Source organism: Phyllostomus discolor, chromosome 11 (genome assembly GCF_004126475.2).
Source record: "Phyllostomus discolor isolate MPI-MPIP mPhyDis1 chromosome 11, mPhyDis1.pri.v3, whole genome shotgun sequence".
NCBI lineage: Eukaryota > Metazoa > Chordata > Mammalia > Chiroptera > Phyllostomidae > Phyllostomus > Phyllostomus discolor.
In genome coordinates this window covers 34,664,515-34,688,206 of record NC_040913.2, presented here as the reverse complement: position 1 = coordinate 34,688,206, position 23,692 = coordinate 34,664,515, and the positions used below count along the sequence as shown (strand labels likewise).

The 23,692-nt window shown below is 37.6% G+C and overlaps 1 protein-coding gene across 2 annotated transcripts in view; it reads right to left on the bottom strand.

The window, feature by feature from the left end:
- DIAPH3 (diaphanous related formin 3) overlaps window positions 1-23,692 on the bottom strand; it is a 472,405-nt gene that overhangs the window by 407,848 nt on the left and 40,865 nt on the right. For both annotated transcript variants that reach the window (XM_028526818.2, XM_028526817.2), the window contains 2 exons: window positions 13,799-13,966; window positions 3,524-3,628 (listed from right to left, as the gene is read on the bottom strand). In XM_028526818.2, the coding sequence (XP_028382619.1) occupies window positions 3,524-3,628; window positions 13,799-13,966 (273 nt within the window). The remainder of the gene's footprint in view (window positions 1-3,523; window positions 3,629-13,798; window positions 13,967-23,692) is intronic.

Here is a 23,692-nt window from a genome sequence, read left to right as displayed (position 1 = left end):
ACAATATGATAAATCAAAACCAAGAGGAAAAGGAAAACTCTTCCTTCCAGTTTAGCATTCAAGTGAAGGGAGCCAGCCTATGAGGATACAGCTCCTAAGCTGGCTTGTCCACACAAAGCACAAGAGTCTTGACTACAAAAACGTCAGTTAACAGTATCTGAAAGGATGCTTTAGGAATTTTAAGGGAAGGAAAGGATTAAAAATATTAAACCACTATGATAAAGAACTACTCTCAGATTAGGCATAATTAGATACATTTATATAAAAGGTCTATATATTAAATTCTAGCTCCCTTCTGTTTAGAAAATAAGAAAAATTCACAGGCCATTGTGGCTTAAGATATTCTGTGCTCTGTTCCAGAATTTTCTTACATTGTTCAGGAACTGTAAATTTACTTCCACTTGGACTATCATATCACATCCTGCTTTCAAGGTCCTTACCACCAATTGCAAAATAGTCTTACCCTCTAGCTAGTAATTGAACAAAAGCACAATATGTATCATTCTTTTTAGGAGAACTTTTCTCCAATAGACTTGCTGCTAAACATCTGAGGCCAGTCATTTACTAAGAAACGGCCCCTAGACCATGTAGTACCTATCCCTCTCAGGTATGCTCCGAGCATACTGGGTGAGGGGAGGATCCTTTAGATGGAAAGGGTAATTTCCAGAATGAATCAGTGATGGAGAGAGATCCTGCATAGGCAAAAGTGCATCTGGATGGTGTATCAGGATGCTCACAGTTGCAAAGCAAAGAACCCAGCTTACAGCAGCTTAAAGAAAAACATGTACCATCTTATGCAATGGAACTGTCTGGAGGCAGGACTGCATTGGACCAGAGCAGCAGCTCTAAGACATCTCAGGCAACCCACACCCTCTCATGTTCAGCGGCCAAAAACAGTGCCTTTCCTGCTCTGGATCCTTTTATGAGGGATGGAAACCTTTCTCAGAAGCCCAGGGCAGCCCTGGCCATCAGATTGTGATGGCCAAACCTGGGTCACATGTCCATGCCCTAGGAGGTTAGAAACATGTGAATCTGGCACTTGCAGCCTCTACACATAATATTTGCTTAATAAAATTTTAAAAATCCTTCCTAACTGAAGAAATTCAGTTTTACAATTTTGCTACCTAAACTGAAACTTACTAAGGTCTTCAAAATAACCTAATTTGATTGATTTCCCTTCCTCTTCTAAAAACCAAGCTAATCTACTTCAGTGTTACTTTGAGAATTAACATTTCTAAAGCACTTGCAAAGCACTGGCTATGCATCAGTACTATTTTCTAAAAAATACAATGCTTACCCAAAAAAGAGAATCTCAAAGCAAATTCTAAGGCTGAAACGATAACAAAAGTATATCTGACACACACACACACTCCCCAGATCTTCTCTAAAACAACCTATCTGTGAGTTTTGATTGGTTTCTCAAGGTAACTTTGTGAGTACCCATTAACCTAAATATACTGGCATGACAAGGTCTGTATCCTAGAGTTAATAAAATGTGTTTCTACCTCCAGAGCGAAAATAGATGATTGGTCAGCTTGCACTTGCTACAGCGTTAAATGCCTGCCAAATTACTCAGAACCCTCTTAGGAGAAGCCGTGACCCTCCACACGCCAATTAAATGAGTCTAGGCTTTAATCAGACTTTAGATAACTAATCTATTTCAATCCTGATAATCTAATTAACTAATTCTGGTAAATAAATTCCAACCTTAGTACAAAATGATTAGGGGATTAGAGTTTAAAATCAGTGAATGCAAACTGAAATAGATCCACTATAATGAAGTTCAAAACGGTTTGTTCTCCTACTCAAAAGTCTATTTATTACCTGAAATTCAAGAATTAAAGTACAAGGTTTTCTAAACCAGTTCTAATATAGTATCTATTATAATTATATCAAGTAAAGGCATGCTTGTTGGATTTAAACTTCCCAAATCAGAGTACTCTTCCCTGATTACTCTATGTCAAACAGTTACGCCCTCTCCACTCCCTTCCTCTTTTTTCACCTATGTCACCTATTACATGTGTTTTTGTGTTGTCCTATGTTGCTCCACAAGACCCTGATAGATTATCTTGGGGCTCCATCTCCAGGGCCTAAAATAGTGTGTGACACGTAGACACTTGCTAAATGTGATGGGTGAACAAATGAATGTCTTAGAAATGTAGACTCACTAATAGTAAAATTTTATTTTTACTGATGTACATTTACTTATATTTTTAATTATGGTGTAATAATTTCAACAGCACAAACAATAAAAAAATCACAAAAATAAAAATGAAAAGCATCTGCTACTACCACCACTGCTACCACAGAGGCAGCCAGCAGTTATAAAATCTGTTATGTTTTAACCGTGGAATAGACAATTTAATTCTAACAACAAGCCTATGTGGGTATTAGCTCCATCTTATAGATGAGGAAACTGAGGGTCAGGGAGGTACAGTAAAATGTTCAAGATCAAATAGAGACAAATAAATTGACCTAAAACTTAAGAGCTCTGTCTTCTAATGCTAACTTGTGATGCCCAAGTATCATTAAGGTACACAGGCAATTTGTATCACACTAGCAGGTACAGTGCCCATCTATATAAAGAGCTGAAATTCAGTACTCAATGATTTCTACAACTGAACAGCAGGCTGCCAGAACAAGAGACATGCTTAAAAATTAAACATCACTTGAATCTTCTTCCAAAATAAATACCACAGAGTCACTGACTGGTCTAGCAGATAAATGGAGTTAAAGTAGAAATAACTTATATTCATTTAATCTGGGCTTAGGTTAAAGTATCCAGTGAATATTATGGTATATTAAGTTATTTTTCCCTAATCCAATTCTATCTTAAATTCAGCCAAGATCATTTTTTACGGCCTTTCTGTTGATTGCCTCTTCATTAGCTTCCATTTTATATCTCTCATGTGATCTATTTATTTACAATTTTTATATGACTGGTCAAGCTCATCTGTTGGTCCATGAAGTAAAACGTAATTGATTCTGGGTGCCAGTCATCGTTTCTCAGACATTTAGTCATTACTCCTGCCCACATATTTCAAGTTTCCCTAGAAAACTGGCAACCATGTAGAGGCTCAATGCTCCTTTCAATGTCTACATTTATATTCTGTTACAAGCTAATTTTATCGATATGAAAACTCACAAGTAACCTGATTTAGGCAGTTGGGGGAAAATCAGTCTCACTTTTCTATAATACAAATATTATCCCAATTTACAAGTGACACAGAAATCAATAACCACATTAATTCGATAACAAGAAAAGTTATCTTAGAGTAAATAAACCAACTAATCAGTGTTCCTTAGCAATGTGAGTGGTTAAAATACAAAAGCAGCTTAAAGTTATAAGATGAGAAATATTTTTAAATTAAACAAACATATAGTACGTGTGCCTATAATTACACACGCCAAAGCCCTCTGATTCCTGGTGCCCACAAACTTAAGCACTTCATCAGACATGTGAGTTGTTTCTCCTACTACCACATGTTTCAGCAGTATTTCTCCACTTGACAGTTTTACTTACTGCCTTAGAAGCAGTATTGATGTACTGCATCACCATTTCTTTTTTGATACTGAAGTCCTTTTCCCGCAATGGTGCCTTCTTATCTTCATTTAAATTCATATCTTCCTGGAAAACACAATTAAAAAGCCTCATTTTAGAATCTAAGTAGAGCAGCCACTCTACATACACTATGAACGGAAAAATCAATAATTTGTGACTACAGCAGCATTAATTGTTTTGGAAAGATTTGCATGTAGTTCTGCCTGGAGGAGAGAGAAGAAAAGAGCTAAGGTACAGGGAAGAGAAGATTCTAGATCATCTTCACAGGTAAAACACTTACTGAAACAGCTTTTTAAATTCACAGCAGGCTGGCAAAATTACATCTGCATCACTATAGATAATTAGACAGATGAAGATATCAGCCTTTCATAAAGCCATTAAGATTCACAATTTCAAAATATGTGTGTATATATAAATATACATTTTATAGACACTGTACCTGAAGCTATCTTGCACTGTTTTAAAAGCACTGCTCCATGTATCGTAAAAATTAAAAGGTAAATAAAGCCAACCACTTTCCAGGTTCTAATAGCTATAAGCAGCTATTAGCAAATACCTAGCTAGTACTGATTCCTCCAAAAGGTGAAACATTCTACAGCTTTAATTGTCTTTTTTCACCCCATCTAAAATACTCATTAACTTTTTAACTGTATTCAATGTCCTAAATTATAGAAAAATTACACCTATAAGAGGTACCACCTAAAACTCTAACACTGATCAAGTACCATTCAAAACTAGGGTTTAAGTGACCTGGATATTGCTTTAGGCCTAATCCTCACTAAAAACACACGTCAAGTATATCCACATAAATATACGACTTGTTACGAGGATCTACCAGTTAAGCTGCTTGAGTAAGAAGCTGTTCTGCCCAAGGAAAAGGAGCCTCAGACAAGGCAGAATGGCGGAAGGAGAAGGACAGCCCAAGTGGCTTTCCTGCCGATTATTAGCCCGGAGTGGTTTCTGATACGAAGAGTAAAACCAGAATGAAGACAAACACCATATCCACTTGGAAATGAGACCATCAAATCAGAACTTTGGATCACCTCTGGAGTCCAGCAAGTTAAATTTCTTCCAAGTTTTATAAGGGTGCTACAATTCATCGGACACTGTAGTTTATTGCTTTAGCTGATTCAGATTTTGGCTACCAAACCGTTCAAGCACTTAAAAGTCAAAATTCCCTTCATTGCACCTTGATATAAATATTTGAGGTCTTATAAGCTGTTCCATTTGACACTCCAATAAAAGACAGTAATTAGTAATGTCTCTCCCAGCTGTTCTGGTTAGTAATATCCTATCGTGTGAATAATGGTTTGTTTTGTTTCATTATTTTTTTCTGCTAAGCCAGTGATTTTCATAGGCTTTAACACCACTTCGAAAGCACTTTGAAAATGCCGGGGGGCATTGTGGTTGCCACTGTGACTGAGGGGATGCTGCCAAGGTTTTTGGGGAAAAGGCATGCCAGACTTTCCACAGCACGTGGGCTAGTCCTACACAGTTAACAGAAAAAAAGGGGGGAAAACCTCTCCTGTCTCCCAGGTGTACATACCTTAAAAAAGGAGAGAATCATAATTATCTAAGCCTAAACTCTAATTAAATGGAATTAGATGTAAAATGGAGTTCATATGTAAGTTGCTGCATATTAAATATTACTTATTGCATGGTTTTAATTATACATGGGATTTTCCAACAATCTAACTACTCTATAACTTATAGTTACACTGTTTTTACTTAAGAGGGGGGGTTCTTGTGTTTGTTTAGTTTTACCAAAAGGTATGCTCCATTTCTGAAATTTAGGTATTGCAGGACAATACTGCCTTTGATATCTGAGTCACCAGAAAAGCACACCTATATCAACCTACACGGCAGCTGTTGTGCTCGCAGGACCATGAGGCAGAGTCACAAACGTGACCGTGCTGTGCCTTCTTGAGCTGTCATAGCCAATTGTTATACTGAAATACATATTGCTGTATTATGCAAGTATGGCGGCGAGGCATTGTAATGATCTTTCTAAATTATAAGTGTAGGTAGTTTATATAATCTATGAGGAGTTTCACTGGAAAAAAGTAATGGGGAAGTTAGGGAATGATTATTATAAAAGGAGGGGACCTAAGAATATTAAGAACATGTTTTAAATTATTCACTATTTTTTAAATTTTTCCTTCTGTCTGATGACTCAGCCTCCATAGCCAGCAAATTAAAACACTTAATAGATGCAAAATACTAAAAAGGAGAAAACTCATTAGTCATGGTTAAAGTCAAAATAAAATTTCAAGATAGAGGGATAAAAGATAAAATAACTACTGTTTTCTTTGTGGAAAGGCATCTTCAAGATGACATGAGCTTATACAAAAACAGTAGTACATTTGGAAAGTAAGGACCAGACCCGCAGCAACCCCAGCCTCTTCCCTCTGGCTTGCCTGGCCTCTCTTGTCTAAATACAGTACTCATCTTCATCACAAAGGTGTGATGACAGTCCCTGTTTAAAAACAAAGAGGAAACAGAAGAAATGATACTACAAAGAAGTTTGCACTCAACTACATGACAACACAAACCTCTCAAGAGCATTTATGAGGTATGTAAGCTCATCCAACACAGTTATTCTCTGCATGTCCAGGAGAAAATGGCACTGGAAAGTATAAGAAAAAGTCTGCCCTTTGTAAAAGGAAAAAGAAATATAGGAACAGGAAAAAAAAAGTTTGTGTGTATGAATGAATGAATGAATGAATGAGTAAAGGGTGCAGTGCTCCTAGAATACATTTTGAACCTCTATCAGAGAAGGGCTAAAAGAAGAAAACCCTGTGAGTCAATGGCATTGAACTTCTGGGGGGTCACAAACTCCTTAGGAAATGTACCGAAAGCCTTTTTTTCTAGAAAATGCACATCCATGTTTCCTATTGCAATTCCAGAGGAGTAAAGCTAAGCAACTTCTAAGGCTACCCCAGAAACTAGAGTTGGGGGCATCAAGGGAAGCCAAATATCTTCCTGTAATAACCACCTGCCTTAAGGGAAAATCTTCAGCATGAGAGTCTGAATAATGCATAATCTAAGCTCCATATATTACAGAACAGAAAAGACAGACTCGGAGAAATGAAATGACTTTTTTTATTATTATTATTGTTGTTCAAGTAAATGGCTTTTCACAGCTAACTGGTTTCTAGAAACTCCAGAACTACAGCCCAGATCCCATGTCTGGTGCAGTTTCCAGGTAATCACAACAGGTACCTTATGGCAAAGTCATCAATTTTCACGTTCCTTAAGGTTGCTTCTGCTCAAAGTGATCATATCATACCTCCACTGTCTTAGATCAGGCTTCCTGGAGGCAGACTTGAAATAGGGATTGTGGTGCACGTGATTAATAAAGGGGATGTTTTCAGAATGAGGGGGTGAAGGAAGCAAGGCAAGACAGGAGGAAAAAGAGACATTCAAAAACGTGCCTCAGGTGGATACTCACTTCAGCCCAAACTGCCCCACAGTCAGTACCTCCTGAAAGGATACCCCCAAATCAGCCATAGTTCCCTAAGGCCAAATCTCTGAAAGAGGGACAGCTATCAACCACTAGGAGCCACATTCATCCACTGGGGTAAGCATGCACCACCCTGGTGAAGGGGTCTTGGAGGGGCACCCATAGTATCCACAACACCACTTGAAAATAACTTACTTTATATTATAATAAGGCTTCTTTCTAAGCAGAATACAGAAACCTGAACAAGCTTATTAACCATTGTGTGTTAACCAATTCTTCCATGATACATGCGCTGAGACACCTACTACACTGCACAGGTATAAAATGACACTGAGGCTACAGATTCTAAAACAGCTCCAAAATCGCAATTTCAGCCATTATATAGCAATATATTGATATGTGTACACAATTCATTAAATGTCTATCAAGAAAATATTGAGCAGAAAATACATAGAACACCTAATATATAGGGCCTGAAGAGGAATTTGAATAAGGTCAATATTTCAGTAGTCTTTAAATGGAAAAAAAACCTATCAGTTGGCTATTTAACTGAATATTGTCTTATTCAAAAATACTATTTAAGCAGTCATCAAATTAAACTTTAGCTTCTGTCTGACTGAATAGTTGTTTTTGTTGTTAAAATTCTACTAAAACCTTAGCAACAAAGATTGTCAATTAACCCTTTCCCTTCTTTTTATTGAATTTATTGAGGTAGCATGGTTTAATAAAATTGCATAGGTTTCAGGTATACAGTTATATGATACATCATCTGTATACTGTATTGTGTGTACAGCACCCCAAATCAAGTCTCCCTCCATCATCATTTATCCCCCCTTACCCGCTCCTACCTCCCCCGAATCACCCTTCCCTCTGGTGATCACCACACTGTTCTCTGTATCTATGAGTTGTGTGTGTTTTATTTTTTTGCCTAACCCTTTTTCACCCAGCCCTGTGACCCCTTACCCCTCTGACAGCTGTCAGTTTGTTCTCTGTATCTATGAGCCTGTTTTTAACTTGTTAGTTTATCTTGTTCGTTAGATTTCACATACACATGAAATCATATAGCACTTGTCTTTCTCTGATTGGCTTATTTCATCTAGCATAATACTCTCCAGGTCCATCCATGCTGTCACAAAAGGTAAATTATTATTCTTCTTATAGCTGAGTGGAATTCCATTGTGTAACTGTACCACAGCTTGTTTATCAACATATCTACTGATGGGCACTTGGGCTGTTTCCAAATCATGGTTATTGTAAATAATGCTACAATGAACACAGGGATGCATATATTCTTTTGAACTTAGTGTCTCGGGTTTCTCTGGATGTATTCCCAGAAGTGGAACCACTGAGTTGAAAAGCAGATCCATTTCTAATTTTTTGAGGTAACTCCACACTGCGTTCCACAGTGACTACACCAATCTAAAGGAATTTCTATCGGTGCAGAGAAGCTGACTCAGTGACACTGCCAATTCTAAACAATCTGTTTAGTTTTTATTCTCGCAGTTAACAGTCCTTTAGTCCTAATATCTGTTTTGTTGTTCTTTGCAATTGTTTGAGACACAAGGTTCGGGCCCAGTCCAGGTTATTCTGCCCTGCTTCAACATTTGAAAGGTTGGAGGAGTCAGCTTCCAAGGCAGTTCCTCTGGGACGGCAGTTCCAGCACCCTTTTTAAGTGGCTGTTTATATTATTTTTTGCATATATATGTTTATCAAATCATCATACTGAATGCCTTAAGCTTACACAATGTTTTACATCCACTATATCTCAATAAAGCAGAAAAAACAAAAAGAAAATGATGAGCTCAGTGTCTGATCTATTGAAGTTGAGCATATTTAGAGAGATCAATTACAGCTGTTCTGGTGTAGAAGCCACAGCAAGGTGTCAAAACAGGAGACAACCTACAACATGAAAGGGCTCTGACCGCTCCGGAGGAGTGTGCAGGGAGACACAATGGTCAGAGGCAACACTCAAGGCAAATAAAAGGACATATAGAAGAGGAAACCTGGAAAGTAAACTGATAAGAACTGGCCAGAAAGGAGGAGAATCAGGAAAAGGAATGAGGTGGTACCCAAAGGGAGGAAAAAAAGCAAAGAGGAGGGAACGGTCAGCAGTGTTAGATGCTGCAAAAAGGATCTAATCATCAGAAAGCCACATAGAATTAGAGGAGTAAATATCTGGAAGAAAACAACTGCAAAAAATTAAAAGCTATAGTTAGAAAGAGCCAAAGTAAACTGCTCTTTGTAGAGAACAAACTTGTAGGTCCAAAGGACAGGAGCTAGGGGCAAGAGAGGCACTAGCTTTCCTTGGACAAGATGTAGATCCCAAGGAGGAAGCAGACCTGGGCCATTTAGAGGTGCTGTACCCAAAAGGTGACCCCAGCAGAGGAATGAGGTCATGAACACCGGGAAAGAAGACCAGACAAAGGAGATATCACCAGTGACAAGGGAACTGCAGGTGAGAATGAAGAGGGAAGGGTGGAGGTTGGCCACTGAAATACCACAGGAGCAAGCAGTTAGCCTGTGTAATCTCCTACACCTCCGTCAGGTAAAAGGGATCTTGCAGATGCAATTAAGGTTACAAACTTTAAAATTCCCAGGGAAATTGTTTTGGATTACCTAAATAATCCCAATCTAATACATGAGTCCTTAAAAGAAAAGGACTTTCTCCAGACGTAGGCAAGAGATACCACAGAAGGGGAAGCCCAAGATTCTAAGCATGAGGTGAATTTGATGTCTCTGAGATATGGGGGCCCACATGAAGCCTAGGAGAGAGCCTGTGGAAGCTAAAATAGTCCCAGATGACAATCACAGCAAGGAACTAGATTCTGCTGAGACGAACTTGGAAGAGGACTTTTCACAAAGCCTCACTAGTAAGAGCACAAGCATTAGACACTGATTTCAGCTTTGTAAAACCTGGAGAAACCATGTGAGTCAACCTGGACTGTGACCTGCAGAACTGTGATACATTATGTTAGTGTTGTTCTAAGTCACCAAATCTGTAGTAATAATTTATTACAGCAGTAATAGAAAATACAATGCCCCAGGGCACCAATGCCTGATTATAAATATTGTGGATATTTATTATAATTACAGAAACTGTATTCTTGTTCCTCCTCCCTCACCTCCAATCTATAGGGGAGACATTCCTAGGGGAGACATTCAGTCTAGAGGGTAGGGAAGAGTAATGTGGAGAAACAGAGAAGGGGCCAAAGTTCTCACTCCCCCAAAACAGCCCCCACTGGAGACTCTAAGGAGAACAGGCTTGAAAGGGGAAAAGAGAGGAAGTTTGGGGGGATGAAAATTAAGTTATTTGTATTAAACTAAAGTTTTTTTGTTATCCAAAAGTGAACAGAAAACTCTGGGACCTGCCTGGGATTTCATCCAGGGACAGGAAGGAAAAAGCTGAGAGGGCTGGTTAAAGAGGCAACAGGTGGAATACACAGTCACTTTTGACTTGTACCTATGATGTTCACCCGGTTCAAAAACCAGTTACGTATATCTACAGTGAGTTCAAGGGTAGCTACTGAAATCTGACTTCCAGAAATCAAAGTTTTATATACAATGATGTATGTCCACACAACTACTTCACATAAGTAGATCCACAGAGAAACCAATATAGGCTTTCAGGTAAAAATTCTGCTTTCACAAAAAGACAAGTGGGAGAAAAAGCCCTTAAGAAGTGTAACTACAAATTCTTCACCACTTTGAAAGCACATTGAAACTCTTATCCAGAGACCAAGTAAATCAATTTCCTAAATAAGTGAATTGAGTACCAATGCTGAAGTACTACAGTGTACTTCACATTCATTAAGTAATCAAGTTAGCACACTGTCTTTCAAAGGATTGTCTGGAGGAGGAAAAAGAGGTTCTTCAAAACAAAGTTTTTACTTCATGTAAAAATTACTTAAATACCTTTGATAATGTTAAATAAGAATTATTTTAAAAGTGGCACAATGCCAAAACAAAGCCTCCAGATGTAAATTTTAAATGGTATGAAGCCTCTGTAGGTGCAAATGCCAAAAGATTAAAATGGCAAATTACTGAATGTTGCCTCATCAAAAGAATTTTTGTTAATAAAAATACCACCAATAGGTACAAGCCAAAAATCAAACCCAACCTAAATCTTGCATCCTCCACAGACATGGAAACAGCTTTAAATTTGTCAGAAATGTGGTACCCCGAAAAACCTGAAAAATGTTACTAATTCGCATTTCTTTTTTTAATATAAGCATTTTTTCACCAAAAGAACTTAATTTTCTTTTCTTTTAAGATTTTATTTATTTTTAGAGAGGGAAGGGAGGGAGAAAGAGAGAGAGAGAAACATCAATGTGCACGTGGCCTGCAACCCAGGTATGTGGCCTGACTAGGAATCGAACCTGCAACACTTTGGTTCGCAGCCCGCGCTCAATCCACTGAGCTACACCAGCCAGGGCTACTAATTCACATTTCAAAAAGGAAAACGACCCTTCTCATGTTCAGAGTCATCAGCAGATCTTCCCTACAATGTCTGTGATATGATGAAGGAATCAGAAAGGAAGGGAAGGGAAAGAACCTATTCCTCATTTCTTAAAAAAAACTTAATTGTGACAAACTCATTTATTAGCAAATTGGGCAGCCCTGAAAAAGCAACAATTTCCTATTCTGCTTAATAAAGTGAATTTGATCACAAAAGATCTTCTGCCAACAGGGAGTCCTATTTAAGATTTAACAAGTGATCTGGCCCACTTATTAAATATGTATTCTGTAAATACTTCAGAAATGTCAATATCCATCTGCCCTGTCCATTCTATTAAAATTGACACTCTCAGCCAGGAGAAGGGTAAGACTAACATAAAAACACTTCCAAAGTAATCATGTTCAGAACCAAATACCATAAACTACATTCAGTACTTCCCAGGCAGCTGTTTTAATTGCTTGTGGTGATAAAACGGACCTCTGTAATTATCTAATATCAATAGCCTACTCGCTCTACTTACTCAGATGGCACCAGCAACTATGACCAAAAAGAAAGAAAGTATTTATTTTAACAAGGTAGTCACAACGGAACTACAGAAGTCCCATCCCAGAACCTCACAGGTAATTTAGGTGAGCGGCTGCACGTCTGATGCATGGATGAGGGGACAGAAAGGGCACTGGACTATCTCGAGTCCTCTGAGGTAGTACCGTGGAGAGGCTGTTACACAGCCTTACTGAGAGGGGCAAGGGCTAGCAAATAAAGGAAAAAAAGTTAATTTTTTTGTTGTTGTTGTAAGCTGAAATTATATCGATTCATAATGACAGGGCTATAAAGAAGTATATATGTATGGTTAATTAAAACCAAAGTCAGCACTTCATCAAGAACTGACATAAGACAGAAGAAGTTCCCAAACATGAGGCTCATGCAAAACAATACTAATAAAATGTATGTTCAATAATGAAAAGTTAGGAGTCACTAACACTAATTAAGAATCCCATGAAGGCTCACACCAGGCATTCTTTCCTTCTGGGGTCTTCTAAAGGTCCATGTGCAACACTGAACTCAGACACTTGTGGATGAAAAGAAAATAAGGCAGTATAACAGCAAGACACCTGCCGATTCCAGCTGACCAATGAAGAGTCTAGCTATTAACTTTTTCTCAAATTCCAAGAACATCTTATACTGTAACCTAAATAGGTGAATGCAATAATCCTCCAAAACTAAATAAGACTCTCAAAACCAATAAGTTAAATAGACATGTACAAAATAAATGATGTTGAAATAATATACAACTCCTCAGAACAGCATACAAAGTCCTTTCATAATCTGTCCCAAATAATCATCCCATTCCAACCTCTCAGTTTCCCCAACCCATGAACTATTTGAAACCCAGCTCCATCTTTACTGTTTCCCCATCTCAAAAGAATGCCCTTCCCTCTGCTATCCAAATTCTGTCCTAAGTTAAGACCTGTCCTTAGTCCACCCTCTCCCCTAAATATTCCTAAACTACTAGGATTTCCTTTCCATTTTGATTTCCCCTGAAGCTAATGAGGTATCACAAAAATTAAAGTAGTTTGTTCCTATTCTGAATGTATAAATAACTTAATCATTAAATACTACCTTCAGGCATTTTTTACTCTTATTTTTTTTCAGTTGTTTTGAATCCTAAGAGATCAGCAACTTGAGGGCAGAAATATATGTAAATAATCTATTTATATAAAATTAGCATTCATTTGTAGTAAGTGGTTTGAATATACTTAACATGTGGGTTATGGGTTAAATTAGTCTAGCCAGCTTGAAAGCCAGTGGCTGAGTCTGTCTGAGAATCACCATCGTTTTAGAACCAGCTGAGGAAGGCCACAAATGACACCAGGTGCCTCTCCCAGAACAGGCACATTCCAAAATGAATGAGTTCAAGTCTCTACCAGTATAACTATTACAGGACTACAAGAACTTGGTTATTCTGAGAACCAAGAAGGAAAGAAAACAAGTCCACAAGTCAGCACACTAAACAACGTACACAGCAGAGCACTGTGCCCATCTTCCTAAAAATGCAACCGAACCCAAACAGGACACTTACATCATCCATTCAAGACAAAAATGTATCATTTGATACTTTAGAGTATCTATGGTATAATATTTTTCTTCACATTCTTTTTTTGTAACTGTAAAGCTTCTATGCCTAAAGTGCCATGTTAAATGATATCAGAAACCACCCTATGGAACATGATGAGTTCCAAATATGTTTAGTGTTTCTAAAACATGACCATAAGCTAAGGCTTTAACATCAAACATGTCATAAGAATCTAATTCTTACCATCATCTTTTCAAAAAGTTCCAAGAGTTCATTCTCTGACAGTGGCTTTGGAAGGTTTTCCATCGTCTCTGAGGAACAATCACTGCTGGCAAATGCAGTCTTCAGGTTGGAAAGTGGAGGCCTTTCTTTCTTGCTCCCTGGAATTTTTATGCTGGCAAATCTGTCCAGCTACAAAAGAATAAAATAGCACATATGTAAATATCTCCTTCTCAAGATGAATAAACAAACAAGTTTGATCACATTATCAATTTGATTTCATCAGGAGGTATTCAGCACTGGAATCTTTAAAATTAAATATATATTTATTTTTTATTTATATGTATATTTACATTTGTGTTTGTTAGTAAAAAGTTTTCAGTAACCATTTATGTCTCAAAGTGGAAGAGAAATCAAAGTCAAGATTCCTTCTAATCTTAAAAGTATAGAATTGAGATTCTAATGTCAGGTGACCTTCACTTTACAGATTAGCAATCTAAGTGATTTTACAAAAGTAGCTTAGCTAATTTAGTAGTTGGCAATCATGCTGTTACTCTGCCCTGAACCCTTTTCACAGCGCACACTCTACTCAAGGGAGGTGTGTGGATGGCAGGCAGGACGGGGGCAGGGGGTAGGGGCAGAGCAGGGTGTGATTTAGGAACTTTCAGAATTCTACTTATATCTCCATAACTTACTGACCTGATAAACATACTCCCCTTTACCCAGGCTAGTCTGTGTTTGAACTTCATGAACAACTATAGAGGAGGGTGGCTGAAAGCCTCAGGAAATAAAGCTGGAGTGTTGTTGTAATGGGATCTCTTCTACAATTAGATCATCAAATAGCTGACAGATATTTGAAATGAACATACAGCTAATTATTTGTTTACTTTGATTTTTGTAAGTTCTATTTCTCACAGAGAACCCAGAGTCACATACAATGTTTCAAATGGTAACAATCAAAAAGTCTAAAAGCCTCAAAGTGGATGCTGACAATAGAACTATACTTAGAAGCAGGATGCTTCTGTGAATTGCTCGGCATACCTGTGTATATTAAGCTACAATGCCATAGTATGTATAGTACATAGACCTATGCTATATTCATTATAGCAGCCACTAGCCACATGTAGCTATTTAAACATAAATTAAAATTCAGTTCCTTAGTTGCACTAGCCATATATCAAGTGCTCAAGAGTCACTAGTAGCTAGTGGCTCCCATACTGCTCAAAGTACATATAGAACATTTCTGTCATCACAGAAATGTTCTATAGACTAGAACAGGTATAACACATCAAAGAAATACGAATCTTCAAATTCTCATCTTGAACAAGTCACTTCACTAATGAAACAGAATGTCTTCAAATAATGAGATAAAGATAATAAAGATTATCTTTTAAAATAGGTCTTTAAATGATGATAATGCCTAGGAAACATGCTGTGTACCACACTCACGCATGGTCCATCTAGCATGACCTAAACATTAAAGTACTAAGAATATGACCACTTCCAGTGGGATTTAGAAAGTACTCACAAACACCACCGCTCTCATCGTAAAAAGAGAAACATGCCACAAAAACTACAAAATTGTAGTACCTGTTGACTTCAACCCATCGGGGAGCTGAGGTCATGAGAAATCCACAAGAACTAACTATCAAGAAGTGGCAGGCTTGGTTTAATTGCTGGTTGGGTGTGCACAGAAGGCAACTATCGATGTTTCTTCCTCACATTCATGTTTCTCTCCCTCTCTCTCTCCCTGCTTTCCTTTCTCTAAAAATTAATAAGTATGTCCTCAGTAGAGGATAAAAAAAAAAGTGGCAGGTGCTCTCATCACTGACAAACAGCTGAAAAAGTAGTTAAACAAAAGTAAAGAAAAACCCAATCTTTAATGAACTACTGTTGACAGGAGCACAGGTACTGGCATGAGAGACTAGAATTCCCCAGTCTCAAAAATCCAGCCACGGAACCAGTCTGTACCCACCTACAAACTCCTGCCCTGAAGTCTTCACCAGCTCCATGGGGTGGCATGGCAGTGGTGGGGAGGGCAGGAAAGCTGAACAAGATGTTCCCTGGGGTATGTGAGGCATAGGAGGAAAATTTTGCAAAGCAGCTGCCCTCCAAAGCCTCTGGCCTAAACCAGTGACATGAGAGAAATCCAATAACACATTAGGGCCTGGGAGAAAGGTATCAGGTCAGATAGAGACTTCCTGAAGAAAGAGAGAGCCAGAGGTGGGACTGAAAGCATAAAGAAAACTCTACCATTATCCTACAAGTAGGCATCAGGACATTTAAACACAGATACCCCACAGTTTTGAAAGCTAGTGGTTCAGTTGTGAAGTCAAAAAACACATAGCCAGAATCTCATTACTGCCCAGATCCCAAGCCCTCAAAACATGAGGCCAAAAATGAGCTGAATAAAACAGAAGCAGCAAGGAAGCCAAAACTCAGCTCAACTAGAGAGCTCATTGACCCATTCTACGCACTTGAAAGAAACTTTTTTGGAAGCAAATACTATTTAACTTCTACTATAATGTTCTTACATGTTCACCATACGATCAAACATTACAAGATGCACAAAGATCAAGAAAATGTGTCCCCTAGTCAAAAAAAGCAGACCCAGACACGGTTTAGATGGTGGAATTATCAGACAGACTTTAAAATAAGATTTATAAAAATAACAAAGGATATAAAGGATAAAAGATATAATGAAAAGGGTGGACACCATGCATGAGACATCTAATGTCTTTTAGAACAAAAAAAATGGATCAGAAGTAAAGAATTCACTAGATGGGCTTAACAGAATCTAAACATTGCTGAGGAAAGAACTGGTGAACCTAAACACAGATCAAGGAAAGTATGAAAACCACAACAAAGAGAAAGAAGAAAAAAAAAGAAATAAAGAACACAGCAACCAAGCTTTGTGCTACAATACAAAATATTGTACACAAGTGTAATTGGGGCCCAGAAGCAGAAGGGAGAGTGAAAATAATACAGAAGATATATGTCAGAAGAGAACTGTTCTATTAGAAAAAAAAAAAAGCAGCTCAGCAAACCCCAAGAAGAATATATACCGCCCACCCCACAAAAACAAAACCACTCAGGTACCTCCTAGTCAAACTGCTGAAAATTAAAATTAAAACCACACAAGTGTAGACAAAGAAATGAAGACATTATATACACAGGAGGAAAATGACACAAACGATAACTAATTTCTCACCAGAAACAATGGCAGCAAAAGACAACGGAACGGCACCTTTGAAGTACCGAAAGAGGAGATCCAAGATGGCAGAGGAGTAAGTGGAAGCTACATTAACCTCCTCCCAGGACTAATCTGGAATTAAGAACTGAATTGTAGAGAAATCATCCTGAAAAAACAACTAAACACTAGCTGGAGAGAAGCCTTATAAACACAGAAGAAACCACTTCACCACAACGCAAATGGTAGGCAGTGTGGAGCAGGCACAAGAGGGCTGCCTGGGATCCCATGGGTGGCAGCTGAAGTCCTGGAGGGTTACTTCAGCACCTGGGGGGTTCACTACAGAAGTGTGGGGCCTAAACCACAAGCTGGGCTTCCCAGCCTACAGCACCAGAGCCAGGAAAGGAACCCAGACCACATTCATCTGTGAAAAGCAGAAGGGTTTCTGCCTGCCAGGGAAAGATTCCTAGAGAGTCAGAGGGCCTCTTAAAGGGCCAGCACACAAAATATCATTTGCAGCCATTTACCTTGGTCTCTGGCAGAGGGAGGGCAGAGTGGACGAGAGACATTTGAGGAGAGTCAGGGTTTGTGGTTCAGGGTAGAGAACTGAAGGAACAGCCGCCAGGATAGCTGTGCTGAGTCATTCTCCATACTGCAGGAGCCTTCCTTCTCAGGCAGAGCACTCCTCTCCAAATGGCATCATCAGCCTGAAGGGAAGCAACTGCCCCACCCCGTAGAACCTAAGCCTGGCTGCTGATTACAGCTTGGTGCTCTGTCACCAATTAGTTTAACAAGCAATGCAGACATCTGGGAACTCTGTAAGACTTTAGCTAATCCTCCCCAGGGCCCAGTGCTCATAAAAGGTGGTGATCTTTGTGCACAGACTGGTTCTTTCGGCACACAAAGAGCCCAGCAGAGGAGGCCACATGCTGTGGATTGCTGATAACTCTAAACAGGTTGACTAGGGCCAGTCACAAGCTGCAGCTGACAAAGGCCTACACCAAAGTCTTTCTACCTAACATATAGAAACAAATAAAAAGAAGCTGCTAAAATGGGAAAATAGAGAAACAGACACCAACGGAAAGAACAAGAGAATTCTCCAGAACAAGAGCTACAGGATATAGAGACAAGCAATTGTGATGTCTTCAGATACACACAGACTAAAGTAAAGGGTAGGAAAAAATTATTTCATATAAAGGGAAAGAAAAAAAAAAAACTGGGTTAGCAGTACTTATATCTGACAAAACAGACTTTAAAACCAAGGCTTAGACGGACACTCCATAATGATAAAAGGAACAAATCCAACAAGAGGATATGATCCTAGTAAAAATTTATGCACCCAACATTGGAACACCTAAATATGTGAAGCAAATCTTCATGTACATAAATGGGGAGATCAACGGAAGTACAGTCATAGTTGGGGATTTAACACATCACTGATTTCAATGGATAGACCTTCTAGGCAGAAAATCAACAAGGAAACAGCAGCCTAAAACAACACGCAAGATCAAATGGACTTAATTGATATTCTCAGAGCATTTCACCCCAAAGCAGCAGAATACATATACTTATCAAGACAACATCGATGTTTTCTAGAATAGATCACATGTAAGGACACAAAACAACTCTCAATATATTTGAAAAGATTGGAATCATTATCAAGCATCTTCTCCGACCATACTGCTATGAAACTAGGAATCAATCACAAAAAGAACACTGAAAAACACGCAGAGACACGGAAGTTAAATAACATGTTATTAAACAATGAATGGGTCAACAATGAGATCAAGGAAGAAATCAACAGATACCTTGGAAACAAATGAAAATGAGGACACAACAATCCAAAATCTGTGGGACACAGAGAAAGCAATGCTAACACAAAAATTCATAGTATGACAGGCCTATCTCAAAAAAAAAAAGCTAAAATAAACAATCTAAGTTCACACTTAAAGGAACTTCAAAAGAACAACAAAGCCCAAAGTGAGCAGAAGGAAAAAAAATAATAAAGATCAGAGCAGAAATAAAGGAAATAGAGTCTAAAAAAATGAAACCAAAGTTCAATGAATCCAAGAGCTGGTTCTTTGAAAAGATAAAAAAGATTGGCAAACCTTTAACTGGACTCATCAAGAAAAAGAGAGAGAGGACCCAAATAAATAAAATCAGAAACGGAAGAGGAGAAATAACAACCGACACCAAAGAAATACCAAGCGTTGTAAGAAAGTACTATGAACAACTATATGACAACAAATTAGACAACCTGGACAAAATGTGTAAGTTCCTAGAAAACTACAGTTTTCCAAAACTAAATCAGGAAGAATCAGAGAATCAGAATAGAGAGATTACACCAAGTGAAATTGAAGCAGTAATCAAAAAACTCCCAACAAACAAAAGCCCTGGACTAGATGGCTTCAAGATGAACTTTACCAAACATTCCAAGAAGCGCACACATCTCTCCTCAAACTGTTTCATAAATTTCAAGAGGAGGGAAGGGTCCCAAGATCATTTTAAAAAGCCAACATTATTTTAATTCCAAAACCAGATAAAGACACTACAAAGAAAGAAAATTACAGGCCAATATCCCTGATGAGCATAAATGCTAAAATCCTCAACAAAATATTAGCAAACTACATAGAGCAATGCATCAAAAAATCAAACACCATGGTCAAGTGGGATTTATTCTGGGAATGCAAGGTTGGTACGACATTGCAAATCAATAAATGTGATTCACCACATAAACAAAATGAAGGATAAAACCACATGATCATAACAATAGATGCAGGAAAAGCATTTGATAAAATCCAACACTCATTTATGGTAAAAATTCTCAGCAAAGTGGGATTAGGGGGAACATACCTAAACATAATAAAGGCCACATATGACAAACCCACTGCCCACATCATACTCAAGGAGCAAAAACTACGAGTGTTTCCCTTAAGACTGGGAATAAGACAGGGGTGTCTGCTTTCGCCTCTCTTATTCAACATAGTATTGGAAGTCCAAGCCATAGCAATCAGACAAGAAGAAATAAAAGGCATCCAAATTGGAAAGGAAGAAGTAAAACTGTCTCTAATTGCAGATGACATGACATTGCACATAGAGTACCCTAAACATTCCATCAAGAAACACTGGAACTGATAAATGAACTCAGCAAAGTAGCAGGATACAAAATTAATATCCAGAAATCAGTTGCATTTTTATATGCCAGTAGTGAACTAATAGAAAGGGAAACTAAAAAAACAATTCCATTCATAACTACTTCAAAAAGAGTAAAATACCTAGGAATAAACCTATCCAAGGAAGTAAAAGAACTGTACTCAGAAAATTATAAAACACTAAGGGAAGAAATTGAAGAAGACACAATTAAGTCAGAGTATGTACTGTGTTCATGGACAGAAAGAACATCACTAAATTGTCCATACTTCCCAAAGCAATCTGGAGTTAATGCAATTCCTATTGAGATTCTAATGATGTATTTCACAAAACTAAAACAAATATTTCAAAAATTTATATGGAACCACAAAAGGTCCCAAGTAGCATCAGCAATCCCGAGAAAGAACAAAGTTGGAAGAATCACACTTCCTAATATCCAACTATAAGACCATAGTAATCAAAACAGCATGGTACTGGCATAAAAACAGACACATAGATCAATGGAACAGAATAGACAGCCCAGAAATAAACCTACAACTTTATAGGCAATTAATATTCAACAGAGGAAGCAAGGACATACAATGGTCTAAAGATAGCTTATTCAATAAATGGTGTTGGGAAACTGAACAGACACGTGCATAAATGAAACTGGACTATCTCTTATACCACACACAAAAATAAATTTAAAATGATTAAAGACTTAAATGTTAGATCCAAAACCATAAAAATTCTAGAAGAAAACATAGGCAGCAATATAATGGACACTGCCTATAGCAACATTATTGGACATATCTTCCCAGGCAAGGGAAACAAAAGAAATAAACAAGACTACATCAAACTAAAAAATTTTTGCAAAGGAAATCATCAACAAAATTAAAAGACAACCCACAGAATAGGAGAACATATTTGCTGGTACATCTGATAAGGGCTTAATGTCCAAAATTTATAAAGAATTTATAAAACTCAACAGCAAAAAAAAAAAAGAAAAAAGAAAAAGAGAAAGAAAAAATAAGTAAAGGACCTGAACAGACACTTCCCCAAAGAGGACATGCAGATGGTCAATAGACAAATGAAAAGATGCTCAATGTCACTCATAATCAGAAAAATGCAAATGAAAACCACAATGAGATATTATCTCACACCTATCAGAACAGCTATCACCAATTAATCAACAAACAAGTACTGGCAAGGATGTAGAGAAAGGGGAATCCTTTTGTACTGTTGGTGGGAATACAGATTGGTGCAGCCACTGTAGAAAGCAGTATGGAGATACCTCAAAAACTTAAAAATGGATCTACCTTCAACCTAGTTATCTCACTTCTGGGAATGCATCCGAAGGAACCCAAAACACTAATTTGAAGGAACATAAGCACACCTATGTTCATCGCAGTGTTAAATTAAATCACCAACATATAGAAGCAGCCCAGGTATCCATCAATAGATGAGTGGATAAAATAACTGTGGGACATTTACACAATGGAATACTACTCAACTATAAAAAAGAACAAAAGTTTCCCTGGCTGGTGTGGTTCAGTGGATTAAGCGCCAGACTGTAAACCAAAGGCTCCAGTTCAATTCCCAGTCAGAGCACATGCCTGGGTTGTGGGCCAGGTTTCCAGTAGGAGGTGCTCAAGTGGCAAACACACATTGATGTTTCTCTCTCTTTTTCCCTCACTTCCCCTAATAAGTAAATAAACAAACAACAAACAAAATCTTCAAAAAAAAAAAAAAAAAAGAAAAAGAAAAGTTTACCCTTAATGACAGTATGCATGGACCTGGAGAACATTATGCCAAGTGGAATAAGCCAGTCAGAGAAAGACAAATACCATATGATTTCACTCATATGTGGAACCTAACAAACAAACTGAACTAACAAAGGAGACAGACTCATAGATGGAGAGTGGGATGACAATGGGTGGAGGCGACAGGGCTTTGCAGGGTGGTGTGAGGTGGAGAGATAGAGGAAAAAGGAGTCATGGACATGGACAACAGTGTGGTGATTGCTGGGGGTAGGGGGATGTAAGGGGACTAAATGGTAATGGAAAGTAATACAATAAACATTAAATCAAAAAGTAATAATAATAATTAATAATAAATAAAAATTTAAAAGTACCAAAAGAAAAATACTGTCAATCCTGGGATTTTTATGTCCAGTGAAAATATCTTTCATAAATAGAAGCAAAATATAAACATTTTCATACACACAAAAGTTGAGAGAATTTGCCTCCAGCCAACCTATAATACAAGAAGTATCAAAAGAAATTATATCAAATTTTATGTTTTTCATGCCACTAAGAAATTATATCAAATGGAATCCCAGATTTCAAAAAGAAATGAAGAGCACTAGAGAGGTTGTTCTGTTTGATGTTGGCAATACAAAGGTACATGAGCTCTTTAGGACATAAAAATCAAACAAACCAGGAGACAAGCGCATAAAGAGGAAATTATATAGCTATGTAGAAAATGCAGCAAGAGGTGTGTACAACGTATTGCAGTAGCAAAGTAAAGAGTTATCTGACTCACCAAGATAAACATGCTCTCCTTAGGAGTAACCCAGAAACATAAAACTGCCTTCACATGAATATACTTCCAGAAGTGGCTGTATCTCCACACATTAGTACCCCAATCTTCATATTTGTTTTAAAAAAGTAGGAGATACAAAAATGTGTTGTTAAGAAATGAGACTGGTTATTCTGCCTGTCTTCGGATTTACCACTCCATTCCCATCTGTGTAAGTAGTAACAGTCCCTCAGTGTGAAAACTACACTCACTCCTCTTCACACACCACAAAGGTGTAACTTGATTAATATGCTAAACTTATGACATGAAATTAAGCAAAACATCATTAATACAACATCAATATTAGAAATGTAAACATGTCAATGAATGGGAAGTGCGCTTAAGCAATTCACAAGCTGATTTGTTATTATAAACTTAATGATTCCATCTGTAGTAGAATAAAAATTTTTAGTTTTCACCAAAAAAAACACAAACCTTTCTTAAACAAAAATCTCTAAATGTCATAAAAATGATAATGGCTAATATTGATTGAGTCTCTTCTATATTGTCAGTCATTGTGCTAAGAGCTTGAGCAATGGCATCAGACTGAATGCATGTTTAACTAATAAAAAGCTCCAAACCACTTACACATAAAAATTTCATAGTAGTTGGCTTATAAAATTGCATAAAGGGGAAAGAGTTAACCTATCATGTTTTTGGTAGGACTGTATTTTTATCAATAAATATCAGAATATATACAGTAATAAGAAAATAGAATTAGCACAACTTCCCCATACACTTAGCGCTTAAACTCTGGAGAAGGATGAATTTTACCCAAGTGGAAAAACAAATTTGCACACTAGCAAATTTGTTACCACTAGCATACCTAGTTAAAGGCAGGATAGGAAAAATTAGCATATCCCTCTTCTATCTTCTAAATCTTCCAACATCCAAACCGTAATGTGAGATACAAAAGATCAGTGATTCATAATTCCATTACAATACTTTTATCTACTTGCCCTGAGTTGAAGGCATGAAAGACAAAATAAGGAAGGAACCATAGGACAAAAATAAATATA